The sequence below is a fragment of the Hippocampus zosterae genome, chromosome 9, assembly GCF_025434085.1.
Source record: "Hippocampus zosterae strain Florida chromosome 9, ASM2543408v3, whole genome shotgun sequence".
NCBI lineage: Eukaryota > Metazoa > Chordata > Actinopteri > Syngnathiformes > Syngnathidae > Hippocampus > Hippocampus zosterae.
The window spans coordinates 12410556-12424377 of record NC_067459.1 but is presented as its reverse complement, the minus strand read 5'-3'; the positions used below and the strand labels follow the sequence as shown (position 1 = coordinate 12424377).

General features: G+C 42.7%; 1 protein-coding gene across 2 annotated transcripts in view; it reads left to right on the top strand.

Moving 5' to 3' along the window:
• The window catches only part of kaznb (kazrin, periplakin interacting protein b), a 107603-nt gene that overhangs the window by 19606 nt on the left and 74175 nt on the right, over positions 1-13822 (top strand). For both annotated transcript variants that reach the window (XM_052075681.1, XM_052075683.1), the window contains one exon: positions 1210-1373. In XM_052075681.1, coding sequence (XP_051931641.1) covers positions 1210-1373 — 164 coding nt within the window. The remainder of the gene's footprint in view (positions 1-1209; positions 1374-13822) is intronic.

Below are 13822 nucleotides of genomic sequence, written 5' to 3'. Positions count from 1 at the left end.
CGCCTCTTAAACTTTTTTTGGGAATGACATTCGTAAGAAGTGTATCTTATTCGCCATAATGGAGATTGTGATTACAGACAGGAAAAAAAAAATTGCAACGTGTTTACGAGCGGTAGTAGATAGCCGAAGCTCATTGCCAGCAAGCTGCTGCGGCCAAAGTAGCCAAATAGCACTGATTTCACCGCGACCTGCAGAGTAGACTACCCGCACATGCTTCTCCGTCGTTCAATTGTAGGAAAAACGTAAGCATCTGTGAAGCTCAATGTTGCTATTTCTTTGTTTTGATCAAGATCAAAATGTAAATTTAGACTGCAAAGCCACATTGCAAAACATTTTGAGCGTTGTGTGGTTACGTAGCATCCAGCATGCATTGCCCATTTATTTATTTCAAATTTGTAGATGGCACAAAAGTGACACGATAAACACTTTCCTATCGTCTTTGCACTCACTATATACCGTCATATTGCCCAGCTCTAGTGTGGAGCGTAAATTATTTTTCATTAACATGCAATGCACGCCTCCCTGCAGTGAAAACATTGTTGTGGGATTACAACACAGCTTCATTCATGCAGACACCACAAGTGTATTGCTGCTGATTAATCCCGTAAAACCCCCACGCCTTTCTTCCCCCTTAATTCTGTGAAACTTAACTTTTTGCAGCACAGAGACACACACACACACTCACACAATATCCATTTTAATTAAGTAATTGATTGAAAAAGTAGATAAGTTCTGTTTAAGGGCAGAATGTTTGCTCTCTCTGATGATCTCGCGCTGACTTTTGTGCACGCGTCCCCGCGGTGAAACGTGACTTTGCGTTGAAAAGACAATTCTTCCACAATGTCTGACACCACAAAAAAGACCCACTTTGCGCAAACCCAGTGAGACAAAGTGGTGCAAAAAAACTGCTGTAACGGCCATTAACTGCAACAAGACATAAATGGCATTATGACGGCGGCCGTCCCCTGGAAGAATCGTATCAAATAATTGAGCAAATGTGGGTTTCTGTGTCTGGCTAATGGATTTGTCCTAATGTGTTCCCCCTTGTTGTCCAAAACGAGAATTTCATTCGCTGAGGAAGGATCACAGCGACTTCATCGAGAGGATTTTCATTAGCATGCAGACATACCAAACGCTCAGCGTGCGAGAGATGAGATGAGAAGACGTTGGTGGGTGCCGCAAATGACTTTGTCTTTTCCCCGCACGCAGCCGTCCAGTCGCTCAACAGCCTCAACGACCAGATCGCTCGGTTCATGTTGAGCCGGCCGTGGAGCCTGAGTGATGACGAGCATCACTTCCTAACCAGAGAGCAGGACGGGGACCCCTTTACCAAATCCATGACCCTCATGAGACACCTGCTCATGGATGCGCAGGTAAAAACATTTTCACTTTTCTATTTGATCATATTTTGTATCCAAGTGACCGTGTTTATTTGTCAGAATTTCTTGCCATTTTTATCAGTCGTGGTTTATTTCAGTCAGTCGTTAACTGATCTTACAAAAACAGAAGCCAAACTTCAGCGAGACAAACCGCAAGACCTGAACGCAAACCAAATGGGAATTATCATGAAAATGAATAAAATCCTCAACCAAATGAATAAATGCGCCATTTTCATCAAAACGGACAAGCTCATGACCAAAAGTACCAACGTTTACATGTTTGTTTTTTGGAGTGGTGATACGTGATTCGTATTTTGTTGTAATTGTGTTTTTGAACACGGTAAGTCAACCGCAGATTTTCATGCCACCGATTGACACCTCCAACACAGACACATTTGCCGTTTATAATTAGTCTTGTCTAGTTGGTTTTTTTTTTGACTGTGGCAATTAAATTGTGTATTTTGTTGAAATAAATGACCTCACTAATTTGTAATTATGATGATGAGATACTATTACCGGTATTTATATCGCAATACCTGGACATAATCATTTTACAAGTGTGTCATATGATTACTATCGTATTTATTCTTTCCATTATTGTTTGCGTAATTCTATGATGATGCTCTATTATTCAATTTTCCTCAACAGTTCTTTCATCCAAAATAGTTTGTAATCCTACAAATGTTGAAAGGAGTCGAATATATGTTCAACAATGTATCAAGTGACCCTTTCTCCTCTAGAATGACATGTCATCCTTATCGCGTTCCTCCCCTTTTTTTCCAAAAACGTTCCCTTGCACTTGATGATGAATGTGAGACGCCCGGCGCATTCATCCTCTGAGTCGTTGACTCGACTGCGCTCTCACCTGCAAGCTGAGGTCAAACGCGTTCCGCCCGCACTTTGTTCCGCTGCTTTTGAGGACTAGACTTGGCGTTTGATGGATGACGAGGAACTTTGGTGGCTGCTGGAGCAATGATTTGTGTGTATGTTCTCGTCATCTCTTCCGTTGAAAGTGGGCGAGTTAGATGGCTCTGTCAGAAAGATTTAAATACTCTGCGCACGACAAAAGATGTGGTTCTTGGGGAGGCTGGCTGTTGCTATGATGACGGCCAACAGAGGTTTACACATGTTGCTGATGTCAAAGTCATTGTGAGGATCTCCATCGTGTGGGGATCATTATATTGAAATGTATGCAGCCCCCACTATGTTTGCCATTTTTGGATTGACAATACAGTCAAACCTTGATTTTCGAACGTCTCTGTTCTCAACCAAATCGGTTTTCGGCCAAAAATGTCATTTTTTTTTATGCCTCGGATTACAACTGAAAATCGGTTCTCAAACAAACTGAGCGCACTGGAATGCGCCACTTGACTCCTCTCGCCTTCCTTACACGAGGAAGTGACGCTTCCTCGTGTAGCATTCCATTGTGAGCAGACGTGTTCAATAAAGATTTATTTTAAAAACAATTTAAGTGTGGTTTCGGTTTTCGAACAGCCTTCTGCAAGGGATTATGGTTGAAAAGCGAGGTATGGCTGTATTCTCCTGGGTTGCATGAGGTGAGGCAGGCCACAGCCGGATCATGAAGCTTCTGAAAGATCATATAAAATTAATTCATGATTTTTAAATACACATCTGCTGAAAGCATGCACAAAGACTGACGCGCGCAAGGCCGGCAGATGTAAGAGACGGAGGTGTGCGCCGCTGAGGGAGGGGTCCCATCTGGCTTCAATCATGGCCGATCAAGGTGGTCCATCGCATCCTTTTAAATGTGGCTCGCTACAGTAGAATCTTAAAAAGTCAGTACGCACCTCTGTACACCCGTGACAAATGTTTGTCTGAAAACATAATCCACTTTTTTTTCCCCTTTTTTTATTTAGTTAGTTTTTTTTTTAATCGTAGGAACTCAAGTCAGACGAAGCGGTTGCAATTAAAATCACGACCGGACACTGTTTTATTGGTTATGTGGTCAAGGTGAGGTAAAATGCGTTCAAAGCCAGACTGCGTGAAAGGAGAGCATTTAACGAGGTGCAAGTCGCAGTAAAGTGAACCCCCACCCTCATTAAATCATTGTAGATTAAAAAAGATTCTGGCCATCCCTTTTTTTTTTTTTTTACAATGGTCACAAATATATAAATACTCTTCAAAAAGAGGATATCTGGTCACTCACGTTGATTTGTTTGTTTGGGTTCACTTTTGAGTTGAACTCGGGCGAAACTTTACAAAGTGATGTTTGAAGCTTGCTAAAACTGAGCCTTATTCTTACCAATGTAGTCATTTCAATTAAAACCCTGCTAGATCCAGCTTAATTCATTATCGATCATGAAATAATTAAAGTTGGAGTATGAGTCTAAGCCAAAAGAAAAACAAAATAGATTGGGGAGACTAATGATCCAGGGAGAGGTCTGAGGCGTTCGCGAGCTACTTTGTGGGGACGGTTTTTCCATTTCCATGCCTTCTGAAATGATGACAAAATGACCGACTTAGGAAGGAGATAAAGTGAAGCAAAAGAGAGAGAGGGAGAAATGGAGAGGAAACGTGCTCAAGTTAGGTTCCGGATTTTCCCCCGCTGCCATTGCATCAAACCAATGTTACTTTTTGCCAGTCACTCAAACGTTGAAAGTGGCTTTTAATTTGCTCGTGTCAAACTTAGACACGTCAGCTCTGGAAAAAAAAAAAACACAATTGCTTGATGCCGTTGAGTATGTTTATTGTAATGGGCGTGGTTGGCTTTCCATGATGTCGCCACAGAAACCAGTTTGCTTCTTAAAGGCGGGATCCGTTGGGTGCAACCTCGGCCAGAGTTTCGATGAGATGCTCTTTGCTTGCTTGCAAGTGGCAGACATTTTGAGCATACATATCAAGAACCGCAAAGGTATCCTTTCTGTCACGGAAAAACATAATTGAACGAAGCAGTCACCGTTGTCAGCCAGTTCTTCTTGTCAAAGGACACTTTGAACGTGTCGAAAAAAACGCAAAAAGGTGGATGTAGCATGATATGGCTGCTTTAAGGCACATTTTCGTAGTTGTCATTTCAAGCCTGTTGTTGGTTAGGAATTTCAGAAACACGCTTTTTGTCGGTTTTGTGCCGACCCTGAGACCTTACGGATTTCTTTGGTGTACGGAGTCAACTCAGGAAAACATATCCTATAGCTCCTGTTGAGATTTCAAATTTGATGCACCCTTCAGGGACTCGCGCTACACAGAATGGTCCAGTTTTTTTCCTTGTGCTGGTCGCCGCCTCCACGTGACTGAATTCTAACTAATTCACGAGAAGGCTCATCCGCTGTGTTTGCAGCGGGCGTGAGGGGCGGCAATGAATGAGACGTGCCCGGTGCGGCTTGTTATTACCGCATGAAAACCTTCTCTGCTTTTCGTTTGGCTTTAAAGCCCCTCGAAAAGCCAACGCTCAGACGAGCGCGGGATCAGAGATGGGATTGATGGTATCAGAGCCCCTTCAGTTCCCCGTTGACCTCCCATTTGAATGCCTCCGCAGCTCGCGAGGGAGCGTAGCAAATAGAAATGACTTTTTATCGGAAAACAATCACTGCAAGGCGGCACGCCAGGAAGGCATCGGGCCCCGAGCTGCCCCACGCACCATCTTTGGTTTGACCTTGCGCACGGGTTGCCTGCCTGCCATCTTGCTATTGCTCTACAGAGCAGACTTTGGACTTGTGCTAAAAAATGTGGCCTTGGCTTTGATTCCCTCTGACAGGCAAAAGCCTGTCATTGCTGAGATGCCTTTGAGCAAGTCACCTCATTTCAAGACCTCCATTTTTTTTGTACTCCTGCTAAAGATGCTTTCTTTAGCTTCTCATGATTTTTTTTAAATTAACGTTTTTTCCTGCTCAATAATATTGGAGCAAAATGAAATCACACACAAAATAGGTTTAATCTGGCCTTGAACTCATTCACTCCCAAAGACGTTTTTAAACGTCTTTTCAGACTTGGTCCAGAATTGTCTGGTACTGAATGAGTTAATTAAATTCAACCCCCCACCCCCCATTAAGAAATATTTTTAAATCAAGGGTTCCATAATTATTAGCACAACTGATGTTAATACATGCGCAACCCTCTTTGGCTAATATAACTTAAGATGTGAGAATACAGAAAGAGGGATCTTGGACCATTCCTCTTTGCACCATCTCTCTAAGTCTTTAGGCGATCTGTGTCCTGTCCTTTGCACTCTACTCTTTAGCTGCCACCGTCGATTTTCAATAGGGTTGAGATCTGGGGACTGACAGAGCCATGGGAGGGACTTTATTCCGTGTCGGGTGAACCATGTCTACGATTTTCAGTATGCTGCTGCAATTCTCCCCCTCTCCCTCCCTTGTGGTTTCTTCCTTACTTCCGGGTTGAGTGAACGCTGGCACGTTTTGGCTGCTGCTCCTCAACCCGTATTGTTTTGTATTTTTTGTTATTGTCAAGTGTCCTTGGGTGTCTTGAAAGGCGCTTATAAATAAAATGTTTTATTATTACTATATTATTCATTTTAGGGCTTTTAAGCTGCCAAGAATTAAGGAAGGGCACTGTGTCCTGTATGTATCTATTGAAGTGAGTATGTGTGTGCAGGATGTATATGGACGTGTGTATGGATTTGTGCTAGACACATTGTCTTTATTTAGTATGCTTCTTGAATACAGTTCAAATGATTAAAACAAAAAAAATCAAGTCTGATCACCAAACATGTCATACAATATACATGACGTGAGTGCGTGCGTGCGTTCATCACTACAAATTCGACCTTTAATAAACTATACGCCACAAAATATTTAATCACTCAGGAGAATCTCTTCAACACATCAGATAATCAAGCCTTTGCTTGTTTTGATGAGAAAGGGCAGGAAGATGCGCAAATATGTTTTTAGGGCTTTTAGCTTTCACGTTGTAGGGGTTGAGAAATGATCATGTCAGCTCTTCGCCCAGATAACTGTCAAGTTCTGGCTGGAGAACCTTGAAGTTGTGGTGGTGTAAGATATGAGCGGCTTTTTCTGACATCCAGGAAACGTACCCGGTTGTGTACACAACGACCCAAGCGCAATCTTTGAGCACGGCCAAAACACTTCGACTTATCGGTAGGACCAAATTGAAAGACATTCAAGCGTGCGAAGCAGCAGTGATGACCGTACTCAGCAGAAAAAAGAAAAAAAAATGTCACTTTCTGCTGGGCTGCTCCAGTCTTTCATACACACACACACATACACCTGTTCTCTCTTGCGCACACACACACACACAGTCAGATAACCGGCACATTAAAATGCAAAAGCAATTAAGCCCGAGCCACAACACCGCTGAAGAAGTGCCAACCTGACAGCAGGACTTTGATTATTTTAATTAGAGCAATATGGCTGCTCGGTGCACCAATGTAATTGAAGTTGTACTGGAAGTTTCTGCCTCAAGTTAGAAGGGCAGCGCCTCTTTAAATATTCGCACATAGCGGAACAGTTATGCAAATGCTTGCTTGCTGTGCTGATGAGCCGATTTTCTGTTTGTGTGTGTGTGTGTGTGTGTGTCTATGTTTGAATCTAATGGCTCCAATTTATTCGTATTGTAAACGATTTAAAAGTGTTAAATAATTAGGACTGGGGATTGAATTCATCTGCATGCCAAATGAGTCCCAATTGCGTCTGCTTCGGGGAGTTGTGAGGGATTAGGAGGGGAGCGGTTACACTAAGCACCACGCAAAACAAAATAAAATATAATGTTAGTCTACTTTTTTTTAAACACAGTTTGCATGTGGGCAAACGAATTACCATATAACATTTTGACAGCTGTCATAAATAATTCAGCAGCCTCTCCAGCAACCTTGCAAAAATGATCCCTTGCATAGCGTATGTTTGATTTTGCCACGTAGCCTGACAAATTGGGTGTGTTGTTTGACAAGAGGTAACAAGGGAGTAAGGCCTGAAAGTGGAGGAGGAAAAAAAAAAAGCTTTGAATCACAACCCCGCTCAAACAGGACATTCTGTGATCAAAACAAGGATTTATTTATTGATTGATTTCTGCTTGGCTCTCGACGAAGGCGGACGCTTTTTGCACAGCTCCTGCCTCCACCCCGCACCCTCTCCCTGCTCGCCACTTAGTCTTTGTGCTGTCTTTGTCTAACTTTTTTTCCTAGCCTCCTACCGTGTTTTCATCCGAAAAACTAACCATGGAATTAGTTGGCTGGTCTCTCGACGCAATCGACAAAAAAATTTTCGACGGAAAGAGCGGGCAGTGGGGAGCCTGGTTGCCCTCCGGGGACACTTGCTGCCGGATACGCCCTGGATCCATGGAGACAGTGGAGACCGGTGTGCCTGGCAATACTGTCCGTGGAGGATGTGGAAGACATCTACATTATTGGCCTTTTGATAACAGGTATGCTGCTGTTTGGTGTTTGCAGCTTTCTGTTCTATTCCAAAATTCAACCGACGGGAGCGGCTTTATTGGAAGACCACGGACTCAAGGCTGTCTGGAATTGTTGGCGGCCGACCCTCCAAAACAAACAACGCTATCTGGCCTTTTCCCCTGGATGGAAGTACGCATGGAATCTCGGGCTCCCACCATCACCCCCCCCCCTTCTCGGCCATGGACTGATAAGCCGGGACTGTCTTCATGATGAGCAGACCTCGACGAAGCAGCTATGACCTGTACACACATACACATATACAACTGGACAACCACATGCGCATACACATCCTTGTTATCACTGTCTTCATCACTCCGATTCTTTTTCCCCCGTGACGTGGTTCGACCTGCGGAGCGCACGTGTGTCCGTGCAGCTGGTCAGAACAGCCGCGTCGCGCCCCCCCCCCCCCCCTTCCCATTCATCCTCCCCCTTATTACATGTTATGTCTTGTGACTTGTTGTAACTGTCATATGCTTATTTATGTGCTAGGGTCTTTTTTTCATCCTGGACTTAAATTATCCTCAGAAGAGGATAGTTCGAGCATGGTTTTTTTTCCCTCTCCCTACCCAGCGTTTTCCTTTCTGAAGTCTGATTGTAATTTCCCCATTGCGGGACAAATAAAGGATATCTTAATTAATTTTTGTGCCCGACCATATTGTCTCCAAATATTTTCTCGTACCAATCAGTTTAGTCCTGTGATTATTTAAGATGAAACAAAAAAGAAAATAGTGGCATTTCTCTCGTTTCTTGAAAGACATCTGATTATTATTATTAGATGATTATGATTTTTATTCTTCTAGGATAGATTTTTTTTTTCCTCATCAAAATAAAGCTTTATTCTCCCAGATTTGGGGAGGAAAAATCTGAATTGATTCATGTCCTATTTTTGAGTTTTTAATGGCAGCATCATGAGAAGGCTCCCGTGTAAATATGACTTTATCGCAGTGGTGGTTAACCTGGGTTTGATCGAATCCTAGGGCTTCGGTGAATTGCCTCAAGGGTTCGACGGAGCCTCTGCCATGGAGGTTAAAACACACCTGACTCAACATGGCTATTAGTTATGACACGCCCGCTTGGCCATCACTGGCTGCAGATGATCACATGGCATTGCTTGTACAATCAGTGTTGCGGGAAATTTAGTTCCCTCAGTTGTCAACGTGTGACTGTCATGATCGTACGTCATACAATTTAAAAAAAATAAAATTAAGCTATCCTTAGGCAATGTAATTTTAAATTACTTTTTTTTTTTCACCAATGAAGGGTTCGGTGAACGTGCATATGAACTGGTTGGGTTCGGTACCTCTAACAAGGTGAAGAACCACTGCTTTATGGTCAGCAATATTCCTTTTGTTTCTCATCTCATAAAAATACAGCTTTAAAAAAATGCAAAGAGCTAGGAATGCAAACTGTTAAGAGGTTTCTTACCACTTTATTAGGACATACTGTGTACAACTTTAATTTTTTTTTTTTACTGGATTAAAAAAATTACTAAAATGTTGCTTCCTTGTAAAAACAAAAAAATACTCTATTAAAAGAAAAATGCAAAACGCAAGAAATATTCAGGGTACATTTTAAAGTTTCTATTTTATTTCATCTAAAATTGATGCCCACGCGCAACACTCCAGCTCACTTCTTTTCTGGGTTTGGCCACGTGACATTTGCAATGCGAGCCCAAGGGCACTTTGACGTCGGTTTCAGTCAACCTTCAAGAGTGTGCGGGGGGAATGCTCTATAAAAGTTGAGCCCAATGAGACGGTGGATTAATCTTCATTCTTATTGCACCCACCCAATATTAATCAAAGTAACGTGTTTAGGCTTGCGTGGGCACACACGGCCCAACATATTTCGGTAACAAAAACGCGTGCCTCGAGTTCCCCTTTAATTGACAAAGTAGTCTTCCCACAGCTTGCATGCAAGGACAAGTTGAACTGTATGAATGGCCCTCTGCATTCATACAGTTCCATAATGATTACGCCCCTGGCGAAGATTTTAAAAGCCTTGGAGGTTGAATTGAATCATTTTTCATTTGAACTTTGTTCATATTGATGACTGTCAGTAAATTGCAATTAAAAAAACTCCACTTTCCACATCCTTTTGGATTGATATTTCTCTCTTTCTTAGTTTTCACTGAAGCCGCAGGAATAAAGTTATCATATCGTTATTGAGATAAATGACATTAATATCAAGACAGGACATTTTGTTCATATCACCCAGGCCTACATAGATCGACTATCCTCAACAGGAAAAAGATCATCATGATCAGAATAAAAATCCCCAATAACCTCATGCGATATGCCTCGAGCGAAACAACCACTTTGAGGTGTATAGATTAACTGTATCCTGTGTTTTTCTCGAGTGTATGAAGTTCTCTTTCTTTCTTTTCTCTCTTTAAGTATCTCTTTGAAAGTGTTTGGCTGTTTCACTTGATTTCCATGAATCCGGCAGCGCGTTTTACAACCTGACACCCCTCACCGATATGCACATGCTTTTAAATGTGACATATATTGCAGAATGTCATATATTGTGTTTTAAGGGATGCTGAATGCTAAACCGACAGGCACACGTTCACCATGTCGCAAATGTAACAGCCAAACAGAAATGCACATGCGGAGTCACCGCGACCCAATAGCAATAAAAAAAACTGTCTTTGCTTATTCTAATGAGGAGATGTCTGGTATGTTATTTCTTTTTTTAGACCAAAGCGCAGGTCACCGGAACACAACATATACTTCCTTTACTTCGTCCAATGAATCGGCTCCGTTTACAAGTCAGACAAAGTTGCGCTCTGAAATCACTCTGCCAGCCCCGCTCCAATTGGATGTGCCTCATCATGTCACCGCGCATCACTCAAATAGAACCACCATGTGCGAGTATCTCACCCTGTCGAAACAGTCAGAACACACTTGATTACTTTTTTTCCCTCGTACTCTCACATTTTACAAAAGCCAACCATGTGTTTACCCCGCTTAAGAAGAGTTGCACTGGTGTTGGATGTGCACGTAGTCACACTTCATTACCTCGCCTATCACAGCCACAGGGGAAAATCCGAGTGGATTCATTTGCATTTATGACAGAAAACGTGCCAGATCCTGCTGGCAAACATCTTTTCATTCGTGCCAAAATACTTCACAGTATATAAACAGGTGTTGAACAGTATGCCAAAAACAAGGAACAAATGCAAAAAATATTCCAAAAAGTAAAGTTTTCAGGTTAGTTTTTATATCCTCAATCTAATGACGTTTAAAGATCTCAGGCCACATTTTTAATCTTTGTTGTCCTTTTATCAGAAAGATCATTTGGGTTGGAAATGGCCACGGTGCCCTGCCGTGTTGAACAGGTCATTTTATTGTGAAGAATTTTGTTTTATTGATTTTTATTTTATTTCTTTTGCAATCCAGTCCACTCTGATTAATATTGCGTTGGTAGAAAACAAACCGGCTCACATTGCCGCCATCACCGCTCACCTGCTTTTTAATTGGGCCGCGGTTCTCCTTAATTTGAAATGGGCAACAGCTTTCCCCTGATTCGGCAATGCCGATATGCGCCTGTAATGTGTCTGCATTGTGTTGGACCCGGTGTAATTCATTGGAAGTCTAACATTTTAAGTTACTCCATTCAGTAACCTCCTGTCACTCTGGTACACATGGACATGTCTCTACCGATGTCCTTTCTCCTTCAGCTAAGTTCCTCCCAGGAATCAAAGCAAATCATGTTGGAAAGACCCCGAAGCAGAGGGAGTAGTGTGAGCTTTTTTTTTTGGCTAATTTGCATTAGACAGGAAATCCCCCTCCAAAGTAGCTGTTGGAATGTGTGTGCTGCGATTCTTGACGCTTTGGGGTATTTTGACCAAAGCATTTCACACACATTTAATTAATAAGACAGCCGGGAAGCTTTTAAAATGACATTTTATGTCTCTGTTATTCTTCATTCGGCAGCAAAGACTACTCGGTGGGTTTGCAGAGTGCACCGATGATCTTACGGTACCGCACCGCAACCGACCGCGGGTTGATCATTGGTACAATTAATGAGTCACTTGAGTTGATCCATTGACAGGTTTTGTGGCCTCATTACAACGGTGAACTCCAAATTCCCCATCAAATGTTGCAGCGAGAGGCTCTCCTTCTCCAATCGATCCAATTTGTTTTGTCTTTCTGTAGAAAAGGCTACATTCATTTGCCGTGTGTGTTTACTTGCGTTTTGACTTTCGAACAGCTTCTGAGAGGTAATTGGGTGGACTCTTGGCGAGGCAGAATGAAGACATTAGGATGCCGTCCAGTGTCCTCTGTGCTAATTCAGCAGTTTGCCCAATCTTCAAGGTCAGACAATTTGCGTAATGAATGCAACCGTGTAGTTTGACATTTTAGTTAAATGTGCCTTCCTGGATTTATGTTGATGACTTGGTCGAGGAGTTCAATATCATTTCCATTTTTCATGTGCTAATGAAGGACAACTGGGTACCCCAAGTGGCTTATTAGCTTTGCATAAAGCTAACACGAGTTGGAAAATATTTGCCTGATTTTGATCAACTTTCATCATTAATTAATGTGTGTGTGTGTTTTTTTAATGCTGCGTTAGCTGTGTGTGGTCAAATACAACTTAAATTCCATATTTGATATGTGCATTTGAAAAGCCCAGTTTTAGTGACCTGTTTCCTGTCTTTGATCAATGCTAAACGATTAGCATTTATATAAGTCAACATGTATTGTATTTTATTGTATCTTAACCGCAAGCCTGCTGTAGTACGACACTAAACTGTGAGAGGCAGTATGCTGCCACAGGGCATCACCACAGGCAGCAACGACAAGGTAAACACCATAGGATCATGGCTCGTTATCATCATTTTCAGAAACTCGACACTCAGGCTGTTGCTGACGTTGATTTGATGAGAAGTGGAGGAATTGTTGAAATTCTGCCTGATTGTTGGTGTGGTGTATACCCTGCCTAGGTTAGTTTTGATTAGAGCTAACAGGACTGAGTGAAAATCTTACCGGTCAGTCGTCATTCACCGGGTGAGCGGGTCGGACTCACTGAGTCTAATTTATCGTGATTGTCCAGTTCAGTTACGTTCAGTCGGTGTGTCATGGTCCTAAAACTCTGTGATTGCCTGGCGACCACTCCGGGGTGTACCCCTCCCCAAGAATATGCCAGGACAGACTCCAGCTCGGCCACAACCTGCTTGGGCACTATTGGCTGGTTCCAAGCTAAGATATAATCATTCATCCATCCATCCATCCATTCATTTTCTCACCCGCTTATCCTTGAAAGGGTCGCGGGGACGTGCTGGAGCCTATCCCAGCCTTCTTCGGGCAGTAGGCGGGGGGGACACCCTAAATTCGTTGCCAGCCGCAGGGCACACAGAAATGAACAAACATCCACGCTCACACCGAGCGATTTAACGTGTTCCATCAACCTACCGCGCATCTTTTGGGAATGTGGGAGGAAAACCAGAATACCTGGAGAAAACCCACACAGGCACGGACGGCTAGAACATGCACACACAGAAAAGCCGGAGCCAGAATCTAAACCTGCACTTCTGTACAATGAGGCGGATGTGCTAACCAGTCGACCACCGCGCCGCCCACTCCTTCATGTAATTCAGGCAAATCATCCCACATTGTTGTTCTTTATGTACAGTAGTAACATGACAATACAACGGTTGTTCACATGAATGGTATTGCGCGAGCTAGTTAGCTATTTAAGCACATAGCAGTGGGCAGTTGCTGACAGTTCCTGATGACGAAGCTCATAAAATTACAAGGTCGTAGTTTCCTGTTGTTCCTTTTGTTGAGAGAGCCTGAATAGTAGAAATTGTAATTCAGTATTACCAAAAAAAATAACCCTCACTCACCACTCACTTGATTGTGCTGTGTACTGCAGTATTTGATTTCTGCACACCGCTTCATGATTCCTCATGAGGACGTTGTGGTCCTATTGAGGACACAACCATTTGTATGTGACAAAGAGACGCTGTGATTCTCGGGTATTGATGAGGAGTTCATCGTCTTCAGTGTGTGTCCATGTACTGTGTGTGTGTGTGTGTGTGTGTGTGTGTGTGTGT